The 20,922-nt window shown below is 31.9% G+C and overlaps 1 protein-coding gene across 2 annotated transcripts; it reads right to left on the bottom strand.

Moving 5' to 3' along the window:
• Positions 1-4,333: 4,333 nt before the first annotated feature.
• On the bottom strand, positions 4,334-20,845 carry LOC148176460 (aminopeptidase A). 2 transcript variants are annotated; one of them, XM_088034319.1, is made up of 15 exons: positions 20,692-20,845; positions 20,446-20,514; positions 16,211-16,754; positions 7,141-7,288; positions 6,829-7,090; positions 6,506-6,774; positions 6,011-6,444; positions 5,879-5,964; positions 5,471-5,784; positions 5,313-5,395; positions 5,121-5,266; positions 4,930-5,059; positions 4,770-4,883; positions 4,609-4,717; positions 4,334-4,550 (listed from the first exon to the last, which is right to left on the bottom strand). In XM_088034319.1, exons 1-15 carry the CDS (start codon positions 20,735-20,737, stop codon positions 4,398-4,400), a joined length of 2,907 nt encoding a protein of 968 aa, XP_087890445.1. In that variant the 5' UTR covers positions 20,738-20,845; the 3' UTR covers positions 4,334-4,397. The 2 variants fall into 2 exon arrangements, with proteins under 2 accessions (XP_087890445.1, XP_087890446.1); XM_088034320.1 differs by lacking the exons at positions 16,211-16,754; positions 20,446-20,514; positions 20,692-20,845 and adding an exon at positions 10,575-11,293.
• Positions 20,846-20,922: the final 77 nt, after the last annotated feature.

The raw sequence follows: 20,922 nt of genomic DNA, 5'->3' as shown, positions 1-20,922 counted from the left end.
TTTGAGAAGTTATTTTATTTGAAAAGCTTACTGGTATTGATTTTATGAATATGCTAAACGGAGAATAAGTGGATGGTGCAGGATCATGCGCTTTATTTTTTTAACGTGTTTATGGTAAGAATTTGACATTTCTTGGAGTTTTACGCAGTTTATATTTTTTACTGTTTTTAGTAGGAAGGGGAATTTGGACACCTGGTATATTAGAAACTGTATTACTCCAATTTTGTTTGTGAAGTTATGCTTCGAAATACACCAATTCGCGGTAAAATTAAAGAAAAAAATTGTTGGCGTAGTTATATTTATGCATATACAGGGTGACACGTACGTACTAGCCTTTAAACAAATTCCTAGTTCAAGATGGCCGATGGTTTTTTTGCGTGTCAAAAAGTGACGTTCTGGAATCTTCGGTTACTGTTCAAATATCAGAAGTGGCGCTGAAATATTCTCTTCTTTTGTTATTTTCAAAATCACCCTGTATCATAATATTATGACCATTTCGATGAAAATACATATGCAATATGCACAGAAAATCTGGAAAATAAAATCGTAGGAAAAGGAAAATCAAAAGAAATTATAGAGAACAAGCAGAAATTTATACATAACTTAGCCAAAATCAAGAAAAAATATACAGGTGGTCCCCGAGGAGCATGTTTGACATTTTTCTCAAAAAAAAATGGAAAGTAAGAAAATAAGACGAATTGAATCAAAATATTCACATTTTCGTCACACTTCCGGTTATACAAACTAAAATTTATATAATTTATATAATTATAATTACTGTAAGCAATGAGTCAAAAAGTAAAATTTTGTTTCTGAAATAAGTAAATTAAATTTTATTTATAATGTCGCTAATTGGAACACTTATATACAGTGTGATTTGTGGGCTGTTAATTTTCGGATGGTCTAAAGTAAAATAACTTATTTTTAATGGTATACCCCATATCTTCTCTTACAAATTGAAGTGTTATTAAATTTTGCGTTGATTTCATGTATTGTCATTTTTCCGAAGCATGCTTTGAAGATTCGCAAAAATTAAAATTAAAATATTTTTATTTCACAAAACATCTCTGAAATGGTATGATTTATTATTATTATTATGACTAGTAACAATATGTAGAATAAAAAAAATGTTAAAAGCGAAAATAATTCAAAGAGAATTTCTGTACAATCTAGAAAAAGTAAAAAAAATTGAATGAGAATCTAGAAGATTTATCTAGATCTACAGAAATTAGAGAGCCTCCAAAAGTGTATTTAAAAGCAACTAGAGAATCAAAAAAACAATCTAATAAAAGTCTAAATAGAGATTATGGAAACTCTTGAAAATCCAATAAGAATCTAAGAATTTGGAGAAAATCTAAAGAAACTTCAAAAAAATCTAGACATAATTTAGAACGCTAAAAGAATCTTAATAATCTAAAAGAACTCTACAGAGAAGCTAACAATTAATAGATTTTTTTGTCCATAGAGAAGCCGAGAAATTTAGAGAATTTAAAAAGAATCTAATGACAATTTAGAAAGTTTGGCAGAATATTATTAGAATCTAGAGAAAAATAGAACGAAACAGAGCGTTTAAAGAATGTAATGTGAGAATTTTTGAATGTGCCAAATTTTAATTGGTCGTTCAGCTATCCTCCTGCAATTCCAATGTTAAACAAGAACTGTCACATTCTTCAAATTGTCACCAGATTGTAGAAGTTTTAGCAATAAATTTGTTTTTGTTATTTTTAATGCAAATTTGCATTATATTTTGCGGTTACTAAAAAACTTGTCATGTGCTTATGGAGCCATCTATTAATCAAAATTGACATGTATCGATTACAGGTATCTAACTTATCTCTTTCAAATCCTACTGATTTCTAAAATTGCTTCTTTCTAAATCGGTAAATTCTCTGCAGGAAAAATGAGAAATAATATAATTTATATCTTAAAGTAATCTGCAGAGGATCCAAGAAAAATCAAAAATGAAATTATATGCAGTTTAGAGAAAATAGATAAAATTGAAAGTAAATGAAGAAGATAATTTGAGGGACATACAAATAAACGAATCAAAAGTTAAATCAGTAAAATTCAAGAATCATATAGACATACTGTGCAAATCTTAAGATAAATTGGAGAAAATATAAGACACATATAAAAAAAATGTAGATAATATAGAGAATTGAGAGAGAATTTGAGAAGAATCTGAAAAAAAAATCCAAAGGGAAAATAAATAAATCTGACAATTCCAGATACAATCTAAAGAGAATTCAAAAAGAATCAAGAAAATTGGGAAAAAACACAAGGAGAAACTAAAAAATCAAAATAGGTTTAAAACAACCAAAAATGAACCTAAAATAAAATTTAAACTTTGCTTTTTAAAACTTCTCGTACGCCCGATGCTCTGAATTTCGTTGGTACTATCGTGCACGCACGGGAGTTTCTACTTTTTAAAGCTTTTATTGCCCATTTGATTTCTTGTTTTTCTTTTTTTATGTGAAACTAGACAAATACCTAAAATACAATTTTCAGGGACTATTCGTTGTTGGGTACAGACAAGTCCCAAAACTTTTTAGGTACGTATTAGATATAACACTAGTCAAAGCCACCAAAATTACAGAATTATTTCTCGAAAATAATACGCCTCGGACTGTAGTTACCTGTTACCATACTATCCACCAAATTCTTTAAAATAAATACACAAAAATTGACTTTTTCTTTGCATTAAATGCGGAATTCTCAAAAAATACCGAAAACGCGAAGAAAATTGTGTTAGATTTAGCTACGAACCTAATAATATTTTTTATTATACATGCATCATAATCCTAAATTAAAACACGCAAAAGCGTGCAAAAAGGGGTCTTTAAAACACTAAAGCTTTAAAGTTGTCTAGGTAACAAGAAATAGTGAAATGTCAGGACCAATTTTTATTTATAATATAAATAAACATGAAAATTGCAATTACTATTGTTTGAAATTTCAAAGACCGCCGCTTAAGCTGGTACTGCTGTTTGTTGGTTCTAATTCATAACTAGTACGTTTCTACGAAAACGATTCACAAACAACCTTTGATAATTTTATTGTGTAAATTCACATTTTTTCAATGCTTCTGAAGGATTGTAAATGGATAGGTGTAATAAAAAATAGCGTATAACACTCGTTTATAAGCGCCTTTAAAATACTTACGACGTTAACGCTGACGCGTCGTGTTCTTAAATTCGTTGTGCGTGTTTTAAAGGCTTACTTATAAATTTATATTATAATATACTATTATTAGTTTTCATAGCAACAATTTAGTCCGAAAAAGATTCATTTTAGAGACTTAAATGAGTCCGTAAAACAGCTATTTTTGAAAGCGAATACTTAAAATACTAAAAAATACATTGTTCACTAATTTTTCGGATTCTTTTTTAGATTTATTTGTCCTAATGTTTGCTATTTTCACTATTTTGTAGTCTTTGCATAGTCAAAATAGATATTTACATAACAAGTACGTAAAGTGACCAATTTTGCACGAGTGTAAATCTAGATGCACGAGTGTAAGAAAGACACTTTCCGACGAGTTATGTACACAATTTTTCCTACGACCTTTCATCATCAGGAAGAAACCATAAGATTCGACAATAGTTCAACTCTTCTCTATTCTAAATGTCATTTTTCTACAACCTCATAAAAAATGACGTATTCCACATATTTAGATGGTTGATGTTTTTGTACATCAATTTACGAAAGTAAAAGTTACTAGTGTGATATGAATATATCCGCACAGACCTATCAAAAACGACCTAACCAATTAATTTTTACCATTATTCATGTTGTTTACAGTGAATCGTCTAGATATTTAAGACAAAAATTTAAGAATTACATTTGTATTTGAAAATAACTGTCAATTTTGACAGGTCTGTGCGGATATATTCATATCACACTAGTGACTTTTACTTTCGGAAATGGATGTACGAAATCATCAACTTTCGAAGTCATTTAACCGTGTGGAAAACGCCACTTTCATATGGGGTCGTAGTAAAAAATTATAATCGTAATAACTAATTTTGCAACAAGTTGCGAAATGGTAGTGTTTTATCCATTACATGTCGCGTGCATAAGAGCTATTTCACACGCGTAATAAACAAGACTTTTTCTACAATCTCAATAAAGAGATCTTGCGCACGCGAGGTGTTGTCCGAACTACCCATACGAGCTTGTTAAACAAAATTTACCTCTATAAAAACTCCAGAGATTTCTTGAATTTCTTTTTAGGTCTTGTACTTTTAATTTTTTTTTTCCATTTTTCAAATCTTACACTTTCTAAGGAATTCCAGGTCTCTAGATTTTCTACAATTTCCTTTTCCTAGATATGTCAACGTAACAAACTTTATTATTTATAATACAATATTTTGGTTACAATAACATTGAGCAACATCTCACACAGCTTGCTTGTTATTTCCTATCCAGTTTTCAACGATTGTTTTATGTTTACTAAGCCACTTGATGTTATTAGAAACTGTCTCAAGAGCTTGAACACGAGCGGCAGCCCCGGCGCCAGCATCAGGATACTCTTGGAAGAAGTATTGCATCTAAAATACAAAAATTAACCTCAACGTGTTAATAAGACAGTGCTACCAACACAATTACCTCTTTATGTTTCGTGCTGGTCGAAAATCTCCCGGTAATGCTAGGAATCAATCGTCCCAAATACCGATCATTCAGACCAAATCTCTCCACTAGGAACGGCCAATTTTCCCTGGAATTCCCGAAATTATGAAACTATTGATTGATTCTCTAGTGATTATTACCTGACGTAGTCCCAGACGATAGGTGCGCCAACAGGATTCGCCGCAATATACTGGAGCAACGTGAAATAGTCCTGGCTACGAACGTAAGTCTCATCCTTAGCCAATTCTATCAATCTGAAAGACAAAGTTAAGAGAATTTTCACAAGAACAAAGCACAGACTTGGTCAGCAATGATGGGTTTCTGACGTTAGCCAACCCATTCATAAGTTTGAGCTTCTCGTTTGCATCAGACTCTTGAGCGAAGAGCTCGAAAAGTTTGTTCCATGAAGTCTCATCAGCGGTTACCATTCCTACCATCAGAAGTAAAATAGTGAAATTTGAAGTCGGTTGGTAGCCCTGTGAGTTACTTACCAAATTTGTAAATTAAGGTTCTCAAGTTTGGACTGATGGAGGTTGAAGGATCATTGATCCATTCCTCGAAGCGCGATTTTGCTTGGCTTAAGGCATCGCCATTGTTCATCACGCAGGCAAGGTTCAGAATGACGACACGAGTTAATCTGGTAAAAAATTTAGAATCACCATGTATATATCGATCAATCTTACTTCGTTAAATGGAGCTCGATGTCATCAGATTCATCCCAACTCAAACTTGTGTACAATGGCTCCAACAATTCGTTCACGTAGTTCTGTAAAAAAGCAGCTCCGTTTTATTTATCATGTTGGTAGTAGCACTTCACCCCAAACTGTCAAACCAAGTTTACCTTAAAATCGGCGTCGTACTGTGAATTCTGCAGGTAATTCGCAATTCCTTGCAACTTTGAGGAGGCCACGCTCCACGTGACGTAGTCCGTTTCGTTGTCCAAAAATTTCGTCATCGTCAGAGGTACTTCGTAGCTTAGTTCGCCGGATTCCGCAATGCTGAAGGCTTCTTCCAGTAAATGAGTTTTGTCGGTACTCTTCATTTTGGAAATGTTTTCAATGAGAGGGTCCCAGTTCTCGTAGTTTACCCGGTAGTACCCGATTTGGTCGGGGTTGAATTTGAGCCACTCAATTCCGGCGGGTTTAGGAATGGTAACTAAAACAAAATGGCCGACAGTATATTAAGGAGCGAGCGCGGAAAGTGCAGCGTTTCGTACGAGTGGAAGTTGCAACGCCGAAACAACACTTACACTCGTTTTCCTTGTAGTTGAACCAGTGGATCGAAGACGAAGCCTCCGAATTCGTGACATAGGTAATGGGGACGCTCCACTTGTAGCTACAAAATAACAGTTGGTCTTTACTCCCCCAAACTGGAATCTTACTTCAAAGGCGAGCTTTTTTGTTTCCTGGTCGAGTCGTAGTCCTTCAGGAACCTCTTTTGGGTAATAATATACTTATCCCCGTCCTCCCGAACACTAAGAACAGGATACCCCATTTGCACCGTGAAGGTCTCCATGAACTCCGTCACGTTCAACCCATCACCAACGACTTCTTGGATTTCGTCCCAGAGGTCTTGCGTCACTGCATTTCCATAAGCGTGCTTCGTCAAGTAGTTCGTTACGCCTGATTTGAAGTGTTCTGGGGTTACCACCGACTCCAACATTCTCAACACTGATGCTCCTTTGTTGTACGAAACGGAGTCAAAAACTTCAGTAATCTGGTCCGGGGTCTCCACTTTCTGGATGATGGGGTGAGAGCCTTGGGTGGCATCCAGGGAGAGAATCGAATGGAGGGTGTTGATTTGAAACTGCTCCAGCTAGAAGAGTTCCAGACCCACAAAAGTTATAATAAAAAGAATGAGATATTATTATTATTACCATTCCCCAGGTGGGTTCGGCCTCGTGGACGCCCTTATCAGCGATATACGTCGCGAAGCCCTCATTGAGCCACAGGTTGTCCCACCAGTCCATCGTAACAAGATTTCCAAACCAGCTGTGGGCGAGTTCGTGGGAGACCACTCCGGCAACTCGCTGTTTGTTGCTGGCGGAGTGCTCCAACGGGTCGTACAAAAGAGCAGTTTCTCTGAAGGTAACGAGGCCCCAGTGCTCCATGGCGCCGGAGACGAAATCAGGGATGGCGACCATGTCTGGAAAAAATGTTGTAGTGAACTTCGGAGGGGAGCAACCACGCGCTCACTTACCTAACTTGGGGAGGGGGTACGGAATACCAAAATAATCGATAAAATATTCGATAACTTTCTTTCCGACCTCTCCTGCGTACGTAGTTTTGTCTAACTGGTGCGGACTGGCATAAACTCGGAATGGTATTGGCGCAGTTCCGCCATTCTCAAAATTTGTCTCTGTGTAGTTAAAATCAGAGACAATGAAACAGGAGAGGTAAGTTGACATCTTGACAGTTTTGTCGAAATGGACTAAAACGCCCCCATCGACTTTTTCTTCCGTCTTAAAATTAAACAGATAAAAATGTTGTTTCCACGTTTGAAATAACTTACGTTTTGTGGATTGTTGGACAAGGCAATGTAGGTATCATCGTCAGGTTTCAGTAGATGAACTTCGTAAGTTGCTTTTAGGTTGGGTTCATCAAAGCAAGGGTAAGCTTGTCTGGCGTAAGTCGGCTCGAATTTTGAAGTTGCTATAGGTCTGAAACAAGTGATAATAATTTACATTTTGTTGCATATTGTAGGTATGCACAGTCGAAAGCAAAAAATTCTGGGCATCAAATTGTCATTGTTAAATTATTCTGTTTGGAGGATTTAGAAAGCATTGGTACGTTTTTGTCGAAGAAAATCGTAAATAATTAAAACCACAATGAAGGTTTTTATTCTTTTTAAATTACACGTGATCATAAAATATACAACCATTCGTGACGCGACATTTTCTACTTTTATTATGTGGAATATCACTTTCGGTCCATAAAACAGATGTTCGATTTATAGTTCAGATTTTATTGAACAGGTGATAACGATAAAATCAAATTGAGCTTGGGTCTTGCATTTTTTTTTATTGTTTATAAGTTTTTAATCTATTTTCATTTGTTTAAATAGTGGCTACTACGAATTTTCGAATTTCGCGAATATCTATTTTGGAAGGCGCCAAATTTGAAATTATTGACTATTTATTCCTAGACATTAATAATATTTGACAGTTTTCTAGGTGTTTTTAGAAACTACATTCCTCAAATACAATAATTTTTACTTTTTAAATATTCCGAAAATAGTATTCCCATTTTATAGTACATAAATTTTGGATTTTTGGATTTAGATACACTACCGCTCAAAAGTGCCCACCAACATTTTTTTAAGTTACTCCAAAATAATTTCTTTCCTCCGCTTTTGTTTGGCGTTTTTTGTTTTCATGTTTATAAACTTCATTGTTGCTAACAACTTTTTTTCTTTTTTTGATATTTTTGAAAATATCATTTTTTTATTTTTTGTACTTTTAAAAATTTTGACAAAGAGATCGTTTCACACGTTTTTACAATCCATCAGCCTATAATTGCAAAAACAAAAGTGTTGATTGACGTTTACCGTTTTTTTTAATCGTTTAATTGTTTTTCAAGTTTTTCTCTAAAAATTAGTGGCAGGTTTCTACAGAAATGGTGAAGAAAGCTAAGTTAAGTTTGGAAACGAGTGCAATGATTATCGCTTACCACAGAAATAGCAAAAATAACAGCAAAATCGCAAAAGAATTAATTATATTTTTAAGTGGACAGATACTTTTTAGCGGTACTGTATTTCGAAATATGCAGGCGAATGTCACAACGTAGAGTAGCGATTTTAGTTCAATTTTGAACTAAAAAACAAAAAACAGTTTTCATTCGTTTTTAGTTCTAGTCAAAATAGTAAAAAAAGACAGCAAATTTATTCAGAAGCAATTAACAATTATAAAAAACACAATTAGTTTTTCTTGTTTCATTTTGAAATATTGTACCATTTTCTTTGTTTTTGAATGTCCACGTTTTTTGAACAATTCATTTTTTATTGACTTGAAAGTTTGAAGATTAGTTCCAAAAACATTTTTCCCCAAAATTTTTTGTTCTCTAGTTTCACTTAATACTTTTATAAAGTTATAATCCAAAAGTAGAAGAAGCTTTGTAATATGTTGCCAATTTTTCGGATTTCCAGTTTAAAATTTTTGACTCTCACAGAAATATTTTAATATCACTGCTTCTTTGTTTTTTGGTTTTTCAAGAATTTTTTTAACTTAACTTTTTTTTACAATTTATTAATACATATTTTAATTTTTAAATATGAAGTTTTGCTTCAAGTTAGGAAAATGTATAGAATCTATAAAGATTTTCTTTTGTTTCACTTTAAAGCACTTTGACATTTCTAGTAGATGTTGATTGTTTTTGAGTCTTAAAATTGTTAAAATGCATGTGAATAACTGATTGAAATTCAATTATGTGTACTTTTTTTAAAAAAAGTTTTGATCTTAAATTGCCAAAATTGTTTTAATAACTATGCATTAATGATAAGTCAAAAAATATATAAAAATGTTTCAAATTTTGGATCGTGTGTTCATTTTGAGATAGTTTTACCAAAAATTGAGGAATTTTTTAAACCTCAGACTTTAAAATTTTTGGATTTTGTTTAATTTTTGAATATGATGACCTTTCTCAGACAATCTCTTTCTTTTCGAGGTTTCTGAACTATTGAGATTTCATTTGTATAATTTGAAGATTTATAAAATAATAAATTTTGACTAATAAGGTTACAAAATAATTCAAAATTTTTATATACCTACACCGAACTGGGAAATCAAATTGGTTTTAATCATTTTTTTTTAAATTTCTTGAGTATGTACCTACAGGGTGTTTATAAATGTTTCTAGAATCAAGAGTGGCTATGGAATTCCTGTCATGCACTAAATATTTTGCCGCTTTATTTTCATAGTGAATATAACTAAGTTAAAAATTACTTGAAAAGTCACTTCCGTCAACGACATTTCAATTACAGTTTTTTTGTCCAAGTTTTTGATTTTCAGGTTTCAAATCACAATTAGAACAGCTTATTACAACTACAAATGTTAGTTAAAAAAAATCTAAACCCACATTTGTAATAACCGCCAAATTCCTTTGACTTTCATAGTTCTCCTTGATGCTAGAAACATTTATAAACACCTTGTATTTAAAATTCATTTTTACATTTAAATGTTCTATATGATTAATTCTCGAGACACTCTTTTTTTAAAAATTCCAGTTTTCAGTTTGGCAGCTTTCTAGACAAGAATTCTACAAATATCGATCAAATATGACTAAAATAAGAAAGAATAAATACAATAAAATAAATATATACATAAACAAATATATAAATAAATACAATAAAAAACACCACAGGAGAAAGGCAAAATATAGAAAAAGATCTAACAAGAATATCAAATAAAATTTTAAAAGGGTAGTAAACAGAATAAAAGATATATTACAAGCTTAAAAGTAGAAGAAAGCAGAAAGAAAAAAAATAAGAAAGTATAAGTAGCGAAAATTACGACAATGAGGAAGAGAGAAAGAATGAATTTGCGTAAAAAATGTCTGCATAGAATAAAAAAGTATAGAAAATGTAAGTACGAAAACAAAAATTCAAAAACAATATGGAAGAAGAAAATAGAAATTAAGAAAACTATAGAACAAGAGCGAGACGCCTTAACAGCACCAAACTCCCTGTTTACGTTCCCCAAAGCCGCGACACAAGCACGAGGAAGTAAATTATTCAAATTAATCCAATTCTTGCATGCATAGATTGTAATAATTGCCAACTCTGTTATAACGTTTTCGCCGTACGTAATTCACTTATTATGCAAATTTAGTTGAAGGTAAGCGCACCGCTGAGCTACAAACCTCACTTTCATTTTAATTTCCAACACAAGTATCTAATCATTAAAAAATTGATTACATAAATTCATCCTTCACGTTAATTCTTGCAATTACCTTGTAACACCAGTAATATTATCTACACGGTTGCTCCTATAAAGTCCAACGAGTTTGTTCAGCATGCTGCCATTGTACGCAATATGAAGATTATAAACACCCGGAAGAACAACTTCTTGCGTTTTAATTATCAGGAGTTCATCCTCGAGGTTTTCTTCGACGTTGGCGATACTAAACACTTTCGATTTGTTTAGATTCTTTAGTTCTATCGCATTGATTTTGAGGTTTTTGCTGTGTAGAATTACATCTCTTCTGGTTCTGGTCACATTTACCGTGACATCGACTGTACCTTCGAAATTTCCAGTGGTTAAATTGGGCTTCAACGTAATGTCATAATTAATCGGTTTGGTATCATTAGGAAGTCGAAACGGCACGTGTGAATTCACCACTTGAATCCTCACAGTTCTTTCCGGTGCGTTGTTATAAATGATGTGTTTTCCGATCAAGACGAGGGCCGCCAGTAAACACGCGCATGTTATGGCGAGGAAAAGACAACAACTAAGAAGAACCGCGAACGTTTTCCGGGACTTTTTCGGTGTGGCACTGGCACTGGACATTATTCACTTGCAGTTTGTTGAACATTTCACTGGAAAACAAAACGTTTCTAAATTGTTCACGTGTTCGCGATGGAAGGGAGATTGGAGTCGTTACACCGTCTTCGTGCTGACCAAGTCGATGGACAAAGGTTTCAGAGCGGTACTCGGGCATTCCGAGCACGCAACGGTTTTTCGTTTTTTCGTTATGTAACGACTTCGCGGGGAAGTCAATTGGGCATGGCTAAGGAAGGAAAGAACGAGTTATGTCATTGCTGTGCAGATTGGGATTGAATAATTTTGCATAATTTTATTTATGGGTCGTTACAGTGAGGGATTGATTTGGCCAAGATAGTGTTTTAGTAGGCGCTTGTCACGTGAAAAACAATTGACAGGTTTTAATAATAACTCAAAGTCGTAGAAAAAGTATAGTATGTAACGCGTTTCTAAACCTCTCGTGGCTAAAGTGACGTTTTAAAAATTGTTATTAAAAGAAAAAATAGTTACAATGCCGAAAACTTACATTTTCTCCCGTAGAATTCTGTATAAAGAAGCCAAAAAAGAGAATATCTACATAATAAAACGGAATAATGTCGAAGAATACCAAAAATTATCTGAAATGATTTCAAAGAAATTAATATTTTGTTAAATTTTAAAATTCTGTATTTTTAGAAACCTCAGATTTCAAAGTTTCGAATCTATTAGATTTTAGAAAAATGTGAATTTGAAATTTATTGCAATTTACGTTAAAAAATCGTATTTTTCGATATGTATTTTTCAAATTTAACATTCATGAGTCTGGGATAGTTAAAAAACGAGCAAAAATTGAAAACCCAAAATTGCAGTTTTTAAATTTTAAATCACAAAATCTCTATCAAAATGTCAAAAAAAATCCAAAATCGGTCTCGCTTTTCAAAAAATTTGTAGGTAAATTCCTAAAGATTTTTTTATCAACAATCGCCATATAAAGTTGACATTTTGATTTCAAAATAAGTCGATTTTAAGCACAAGTTTAAGTACAATTTCTTATTAAACGTCTGATTTATACATTTTTTTTGCTGAGCCATTGTTTCAACGTCTTTTTTAAAACACAATTTGATGTCATCAATCATCAAATGTCATCAAATGACGTTTAGTATTGGACGAATTTCATAGTTTTGACGAGCAATTGATAGGACTAGCAACTCACAAAAGAATGCTTTAAGAAGCTTCTTAAAGCATCGGAAACAACTGAATAACAATGCTATAAATATAGGTCTTAAAGCATTGAATCAGAAAAAAGTACAAGTTAACATTTTTAGGCACTGATATTGTAAGTAAACTAGCAACAAGTTTCGAAATGGTGGTGTTTAACGCACTAGTCGTGAAGTTTGTTCAACGAGCCCATAGGACATGCGTAAGATCGATCTGCTGCGATTGTAGAAAAAAATATTGTTTGCTACACGTGCAAAATAGCTCTTACGTCCAATAATTATACCTAAATATAATAGATATGAATACTGGCTGTGAGGTTAGGTTACTTCATGTCTAGTGCGTAAGTAAAACTTGTTGCAAAAATAGCTATTTCGGCTTCTTTTAAAATAAAATTATTTTGTTGTGGCGCCATCTACATATTAGAATATTAAAAAATTGCACCAATCTTGTTAATTTTGATTTATATATTTTCCAAATTTTATGAGCTTGCGATAATTCAAAAACAGGAAAAAAAAAACATAATTTTAAACCCAAAATTGAAGATTTTAAATTTGATTTTCTACAAAATACAAAATTTCTATCAAAATGTCAAAACAATCCAAAATCCGTCCCGATTTTCAAAAAATCTTTATACATATTCCTAAATATTTTTTTTCGAATTTTGCCGCTTTAATAGGTCCATTAGAGTACTCAATTTGGAGTCGTTTATAGGTATCTATAAAAGAACTCAAAGTAGGAAATTTAGTTTTTTAAGAATTGGCAGAACTAATTAGTCTGGCTGTCACCTGTCTCCTGTCAAGTTCTTGGTCAATTTGGTTTTTACGATTTGTGTTTAATAAATTGCTGCGTGAATAAAAATGTATGAATATAATTGAACTGTCCTTTGCGGTCAACAATAATTGTACCTAAATATAATAGATATGAATACTGGCTGTGAGGTTAGGTTACGTTATCTCAAAATTCAGTGACAGTGAAACTCAATAAATGTCAAATTTTAAATTAAATTTGATAATCAAGTGGCAAGTCGTGGTTACAAAACCATTACCAATCGTGTAACACGAAAACTCTTAGAATTCTAAAATTTAATTTTATTATTAAAAAAGGGGTGCAAATTCGAAAAAATAGTATAAAGGACTTGTTTTATAATGGCATTGGTGCACTCGCCCCATACAAAACTCGCCTACGGCTCGTTTTGTACACCGGGACCCCGTGCACCAAATTGGCCATTATAAAACATGTTCTTTACTATACTATTGTACAATCGCTGTATAAATTTGACATTTTGAGTTCGAAATGAGACGTTTTTAAATATGTGTGTAACACTAAGTATATTAAAACACAAGTTTCATTCAGTGTCTTATAAAACGTGTGTTTTATACTATTTTTCCTGTTGAAGCATTACATTGATGTATTTTTTGAAAAACATTTTGAAGTTTCCTTTTGGGGGCATTTTCAAGAACGGTTAAGTTGGTTGAAACGCCAACTCACGAAACAGTGCTTTAAGAAGTTTATTAGAGCATCGGAAACAATTGAAAAACAATCTTATAATATAGCTCTTAAAGCCCCGAAAAAAAGTTCACACGTTTAGGCAATGACATTGTAAGTATATAAATTAGCAACAAGTTGCGAAATGGTCGTGTTTTATGCACTAGACGTGAGGTTTGTTCAACGAGCTCATAGGGCGGGCGTAAGATCGTTTTGCTGCGATTGTAGAAAAAATCTTGTTTATTACACGTGCGAAATAGCTCTTACGTCCAAAATTTACGTTTAGTGCGTAAAACACTATCATTTCGAAACTTGCTGAAAAAAAAGCTAATCTGGGCCTCTTCAATTGTAAATCAAACATTATTTTGTTGTGCCGTCATCTCCTATAGTAGAATATCAGAAAATTGGAAATGACATTGTCAAAAAATTTTCAGACCAACCATGTTAATTTTGATTTATGTATTTTGAAGTTTTTACAATTTTGAGTCTTTCCAATTAAAATTTAAATTTGCACTCCTAATTGCAATACAATCGAACTTGGAGACGTTATCACATTTGGTGATTTATTTGTCGATTGTTTTTTGATTACAGCCAATCGGTTGGAAACAAAAATAACATAAATTTTATAAATGGAATGTTTAAGTTTTAAATATTGAGCTATGTATTTTGTTTCTTATTTTGGCCGTGTTTTCGTAGTTATGTCATTTATTGTAGTTTTTAAGTTCGGAAAATATTGTATTTTGTATTCTTTTTAACATATTGGAATGATTTTACATTAACAGTTAGACAAACTAAAAATATAGGTACTCCTAATTGATAAAATCTTCAAAAGCTGAAATATTTGGAATGTTCGAAAGTCCATTATTGGCCAAAATGATAATTTTCTGTTTTTTGACATGAAAAATATACTTTTAATTATTATAAGTACGAGTATATACAGGATGTTACTAGGGAAACCCTCAAAACTTTTAAATAAATATTTCCGTTTCTAATACAATAAATTAATCAAATTTAGAGACAATGAACACTGAACATAGATTAAGACCGCAATAAATAAATCATTGTTTTCAAAACGATATCTTGTCATTTGCCGATTTGTTATGATCACCTTAATCGTATTTGTCTACAGCTTTATATAATATTTCTCGTAAAATCCATTATAAGCGTTTAATCGTTAATCTGTTTATTAATCCAATTTTTATATGAGTTTTCAAAACGATATCTTGTCATTTGTCGATTTGATATGATCACCTTAATCGTATTTGTCTACAGCTTGATATAATATTTTTCGTAAAATCCATTATAAGCGTTTAATCGTTAATCTGTTTATTAATCCAATTTTTATATGAGTAGGTATCGTGTGATTCATTAAATTTCCATTCTAGGTAGGCGGTGTATTTTGGACGTGCGTTGACTTCTTGTTCGATAACTAGCAAATCTCGCAAATATTAAGTCGAAACTACTGTAATGGTGTTAGTTACGACATGAATTTTTTTCTCAAAGCCAACTGCGAATGGAAATTTAATGAATCACACAATACATAACTCCAAGTGAAGTGGACCACTCTAAAAAACTGTGTACAGGACACCCTGTACAATTTTATGCATTTAGTCCTTAATCTGTTGAGTCAAAAAATTTACTTTAACAAGAAGTGTTATAATTTTAATTAACAAAAGATGTGTTGAAACAGTGGTAAAATAAGTCTTCTTTTCTATCCTATAGAATTCTTGATAACAGTAACATTAAAACTAATTTTCAAGATAGTTATATTCATTATGAAAACAAAAAGATGCAAAACAGTGCACGTCAGGAATTCCAGAGCCACCCTTGATGCTAGAAACATTTATAAACACCTTGTATAAATTGTCACAGAGAAACAAGAGTGGAAAAAAACTTGTACCGACTAAACCAGAAGTTTATTCTAGATTCGAAAGTGCACTTCTTGAGTTTTAGTTTGACACTAAATTTAAATAAAAATAGGTATCATACTTTTAGAAACATTTCAATTTGTCATTTGGTCGCCATTTTGAAATATGTAGCGTCAAGTAATATCAATGAGATATTTTTTTTTAATTATATTTCTTTAGCTATTATTTCTTACTAATACATTTTCTACAATTGACTTGCAAAATTTTCTAGAATTTATTTTTTTAGTCAATGCATGCAAGGTATGGGAAAACACTCCGTATATTCGAAACTAAACTATATTCTTCTCAAGATTATTTTCAGGAAATTGATAAAGTACCATGTTCTCAAAGATACCAAAGTTGAAATGGGACAAAAAAATGTCTGGGTGGCCCAAACATTTCGTTTTTCCTTGCTCAAAATATGAATATCTTAAGAAATTCGAAAGATTTTTGAAAAAATTAATATGAGATCAATTTAAACTAACTAAATTGAAAAAAAAATGCACAACAAACTTACCTCGTTTGATTCTCCGGATTAGTATAGGAACTGGTGTACAACCCCACAATCCTCTTCTTCATATCCCCTTCGAACTCGATGTCAATTTTTACTGCAGATCCTCCAGCAAAGTTCGATCCATCCGACTTTTGAATACTGAGAAGTTCAAAAGCTTCATCAAGCTCAAATCTACCTTCAACATCATCAATTTTAACTCTCGTTACTGTTAATTGATGCGAATGAAGAACTACTTTATTATTAGTTTCTACGATGTTGGTATCAATGCCGACGGTTCCTCTAAACAGTCCAGTCTCTAGATTTGGATACAAGTAGAGATCGTAATTTGTAGGCACGGCGGAAGTTGGGAGTCGATATTTAGACATGTCTGGAGCGGGTTCTGTTGGTGTTGTTGGATTATCCGGAGTTGTTGGATTATCCGGAGTTGTTGGATTATCCGGAGTTGTTGGTTTTTCAGTTGTAGCAACACTTAAATCCTTGAGCTCTGACCTCAGCTTGGCATTATCCACTCCTAGGACGATGGTAGCTATTCCAAAAGCTGTGGTAGCTAACATGAAAATAACGAGAAATTTGTGAGCTAGTAGGACCGAAACCAAACTCATTTTGAAGTTAGTTGTAACCGCACTAAAATTATTTTTATTCTGGCGATGAATTCTCTCTTCCAGATTTATAATAGCTTTATCAATTTCATGTGTAATCTTTTTTACATAACGTCTTAAGTTTACTACAGTCCGCGATAATTCAGAACGACGGATTAAGATTAAGGTCATTTTAGTAGCAATAATACTGTCATAAAACCGAGACTATAAAAAGGCGAAATAAAAAATTATCGACGATAATGATAGTCGGCAAATACTTTCTAAAGAGCATGCATAGGCGTCGCAAGTGTATTTTTTTTAACTCTTATTGTTATTAATTACACACTTTTAAATTATAATTTGACGATAACATCATTAAAATAGAGTAAAACGGTAAATAAAACATCAAATGTTTGTTACTTATTGCTTAAACTCTACGTGATACGCCGCCACTGCCACATCTAAAAGCGACCAACAGCTCATTTGTGCGCTTGCGCATTATCAAATTTGTTGGTGCGCACCCGTTGACCAATCGCAGCACATTAGCGTGCGCTATAAACAAAAATCTTTACAGGTAGCATAGCATATTTTGCAGTAATTTATGCACAGCGATTGGCCAACTTAAAGCGCTTCAAATTCAAAAACTGTAAATTCCTGAACGCTGTGCGATTCAAAAATCATGTCAGATTTTAATTGAGATTTTCCTATTAAAAAGAAAGTGTGAGCGTTTTATACAAAAGTGTTCAAAAATTGCTGCAAAAATATACAGCAAAATAGTACAAGGTGTTTATAAATGTTTCTAGCATCAAGGGTGGCTCTGGAATTCCGGTCAAGCCCTATTTTGCCAATTTGTTTTTATAGTGAATATCTTGAAAATTATTCATATTGTACTTCCGTCAACGAGGTTTCAGTTACGGTTTTGTGTCCAAGTTTATGATTTTCAGGTTTCAAGCCACAACTAGAACAGTTTTTTTTTAAACTTACTTTGCTCCATGATTAAGGTTACTACAACTGTCAGTTGAAAAATCCAAACTACATTTGTTATAAATAAATGTCAAATTTCTTTAACATTTCATAGCCACCCTTGATATCAAAAACATTTATAAACACCTTGTACTTGTTAATATGAACAATATTTTTTTCTAAAAAAAGTTAATTTTGTCTATCTTAGCGTCGGTAACATTCAACTGATTTTGAATTTTAAAATTTTGGAAAATCTGAAGAAAATTCTAAACCATTTAGGAAACATTTTAAGATCATTTAGGAAACCGGAGACAATTTAGAATTGAGAAGTTAGGAAAATAATACAAACATCAATGTAAATTATTTAAGAGAATCCAATGAAAATATATAAAAATCTAACGAGGAGTTTGCATCCGGAAAATCCAAGAAAATTCTAGACACTACAAAGAAAATCTAGAGAACGTAGGCAAAATTAGGAGAGAATCTAGAAAATTTAAAAACTTTCCTTTTCACTTGTCATCTTTATAGCGTAAAGCACTCGTTTCCAACCACTTTTAAGAGGCGCAATATGTTATTGTGCGCCCGTAGCTCAAAAAACTCTAATTCCGTCTCTGTAGAATTCAAAATTCCAATAAATCGCAACTCAAAGCAGAAAAGGCGGACCCGAGCGAGACGAGGCTATTAAAAATTATATAAAAAATTGTAAAAATCAAAACTAAAAAATTTCTTTTTTTCAAAATTTTAATCGAAAATAGGCGACACAACGCAAAATTTTATGTTTTGCTGGTCTATGATAAATAGGGGTGTGATTTGAAATAAAAAAGATATTTTAATTTTAACCGGTATGATTAAATGTATATTATTTTCCCTGTACATTATCCTGTACATTATTTTCCACCTAAAGTACCTGTTTTAACTAGATCATAGTATATGTATTACTTTTTTTAGAAATAAAACTTTGGAAACAAAATTTGAATTTTATGCTCACATGTTTACAAAGATTAGAAATAATTTTTCTTTGTTGAGCAAATTTTATTTATGGTGCAAATTAGATACATATAGCAAATTAAACACACAAATAATCTTAATTTTTGACGTAAAATCCAAAAATGCAATATATGGGTTTTTTTTAATTTTTTTAAAATTTATGTTTGGTTTTATGGGTTTTTCACAATGTTTCTTTTCCTTTTTAAAACTGTGCACTTTAACGTTGTTTTAAGCACATCTTAACTTTATTACATATTACTATTATTGTTGTAACTTTAAAACTGCGAAAGTAACATTTTTTTAATATTCTTATCACAAAATCAAAAATTTTGATCTAAAAACAATTTAAAATTTATATGTATCAAGCCTGCAATTTTTAAGCAGGTAGTGATATTTTCTGAATTGCAAGAAAACAGCTAAAATCTTGTTTTTCATTTTTGATTTTTTTATGTAAACTTTTCTATTTTGAAATATACAGTCGTTAAATATGTCAAAAAATGTAACACATTTATGTACACAATTATTTATAATTAAATATATCGTTAAAAGTGTCACAATTGAATATTTCAAAAATCAAATTTTTTTAAAATTGCTCAAAAAAAGCACTTAAGTAAGTCAAGACTAACAAAATCACAGATGTAAATCAATTTTTTTAAACTGTTTCAAAAATTTGAATTGGATTCTGCGTACTTGTGTTGCCCAAATTTCAAATTCTCATCGTTTTTGAGAAAAATGTCAAATACACCATCATGAACTATTTTGTATACAGCAAAATAGAATTCAAAATATTTGTTTCAATCAACTGTTTATTTTCTAATGTTAAATTATACTCGTATTCATTTAAAAAAAAATTGAAATCCTGAAATTCGAAATTTTAATCATCCTACAAATTTTGAGATAGTTCGGAAAGTCCACCGAATTATTAGAAAGTCCCAAAAAAAATGTTTTCAATAAAATGAGGAAAAACAATTTTTGAAAACTAGAATTTAAAAACTATAGAAATGTACAGTAGACGCTCGATAATTTGAAATTCAAGGAACCTCGCAGAAAGTTCAAAATAATATAGTGATTCAAATAATCGAGAGAAAGACAAGAAAAAATTCATAGAAACGAGAGTTTAAAGGCAAACAGACAATAGTCAGAATAAACAAACCAATCCGAATAAAGAGCGTAAAATCCACTAACTCCACTTTGAAGAAATATCGTGAAACTTATGTTTTGTAAGCTATGAATTCTTGTGGTGAAACAGATATATTCAGTTATGTTACAACAAAACTTCCAAGAACCCTTTATTAAAAATAGTCAAAAAAATTGTAAAATCAAATTTTACTGCTGTAATGGAATTTTTAAGAATGGTTTGTTCAGAAGTTTTCTTTTTTTGTTGTACGCCCACGCGACGGACTTCAAATTAACATTTTTCAATTTATCGACAGAAATGGGAGAAAACTTCAAAGTATCAAGAGTCTACTGTATATTCCACAGCTAATTCGATGACAAATCTTTACTATTTCAGATAGGCAACCAACAATACACAACCGCTTCTATTTCAACTAACGTATCATAAAAAAAATTGTTAATTGTAATTTAAGTAAACATGAAATCTAATCTACAAAAAAAGGTGTAGAAATTACATCTCGTGGTCTCGCATTTAATTTAATCCAATTCTAATCTTTTCCAATTATTTCTTAGCAAAATACGTATTTTACTCACCATCTTCGGATAAATTTCTGCTTATTTTTAAACCATTAAAAACAGTCTTTTGAGGTTGCACACAAGGAGCTGCAAACAAAGAAAACTAAGATAAGAAAAGATAAAACTGTAGTGTTGGCCGGTTTCCATTAATTAATTTAATTACAGATTACCACTTGATTTCTAACCAATGAAAAAACGATTTTCCACAACAAATCTCAAGTATCTAGCATTTAGATTTTTTTACAAACTTTTATACTGACTGACCTGAATGTAACTTTCTGAGCACTCTTCGTAACTGCCTCAGGTACATCTCATTCCATCGTAGAAGAGTTTTGAATTTAATTAACTAGATGTGGGACTATAAAAAAATATGCCGACACACTTCTAACCTCAATCTTTGACAACAGTGACATTGACTGACCCTGACGAATTTTGTCACGGATGTGGTTAAAGCTCCGATAACGGGAGGTTAGAATAAAATTGACGTTTACCGTC

Source organism: Gnatocerus cornutus, chromosome 4, assembly GCF_029298725.1.
Source record: "Gnatocerus cornutus isolate USDA-ARS CGAHR chromosome 4, icGnaCorn1.1, whole genome shotgun sequence".
Taxonomy (NCBI): domain Eukaryota; kingdom Metazoa; phylum Arthropoda; class Insecta; order Coleoptera; family Tenebrionidae; genus Gnatocerus; species Gnatocerus cornutus.
The sequence above is the reverse complement of the archived record's forward strand: the minus strand, read 5'-3'. Positions and strand labels throughout refer to the sequence as shown.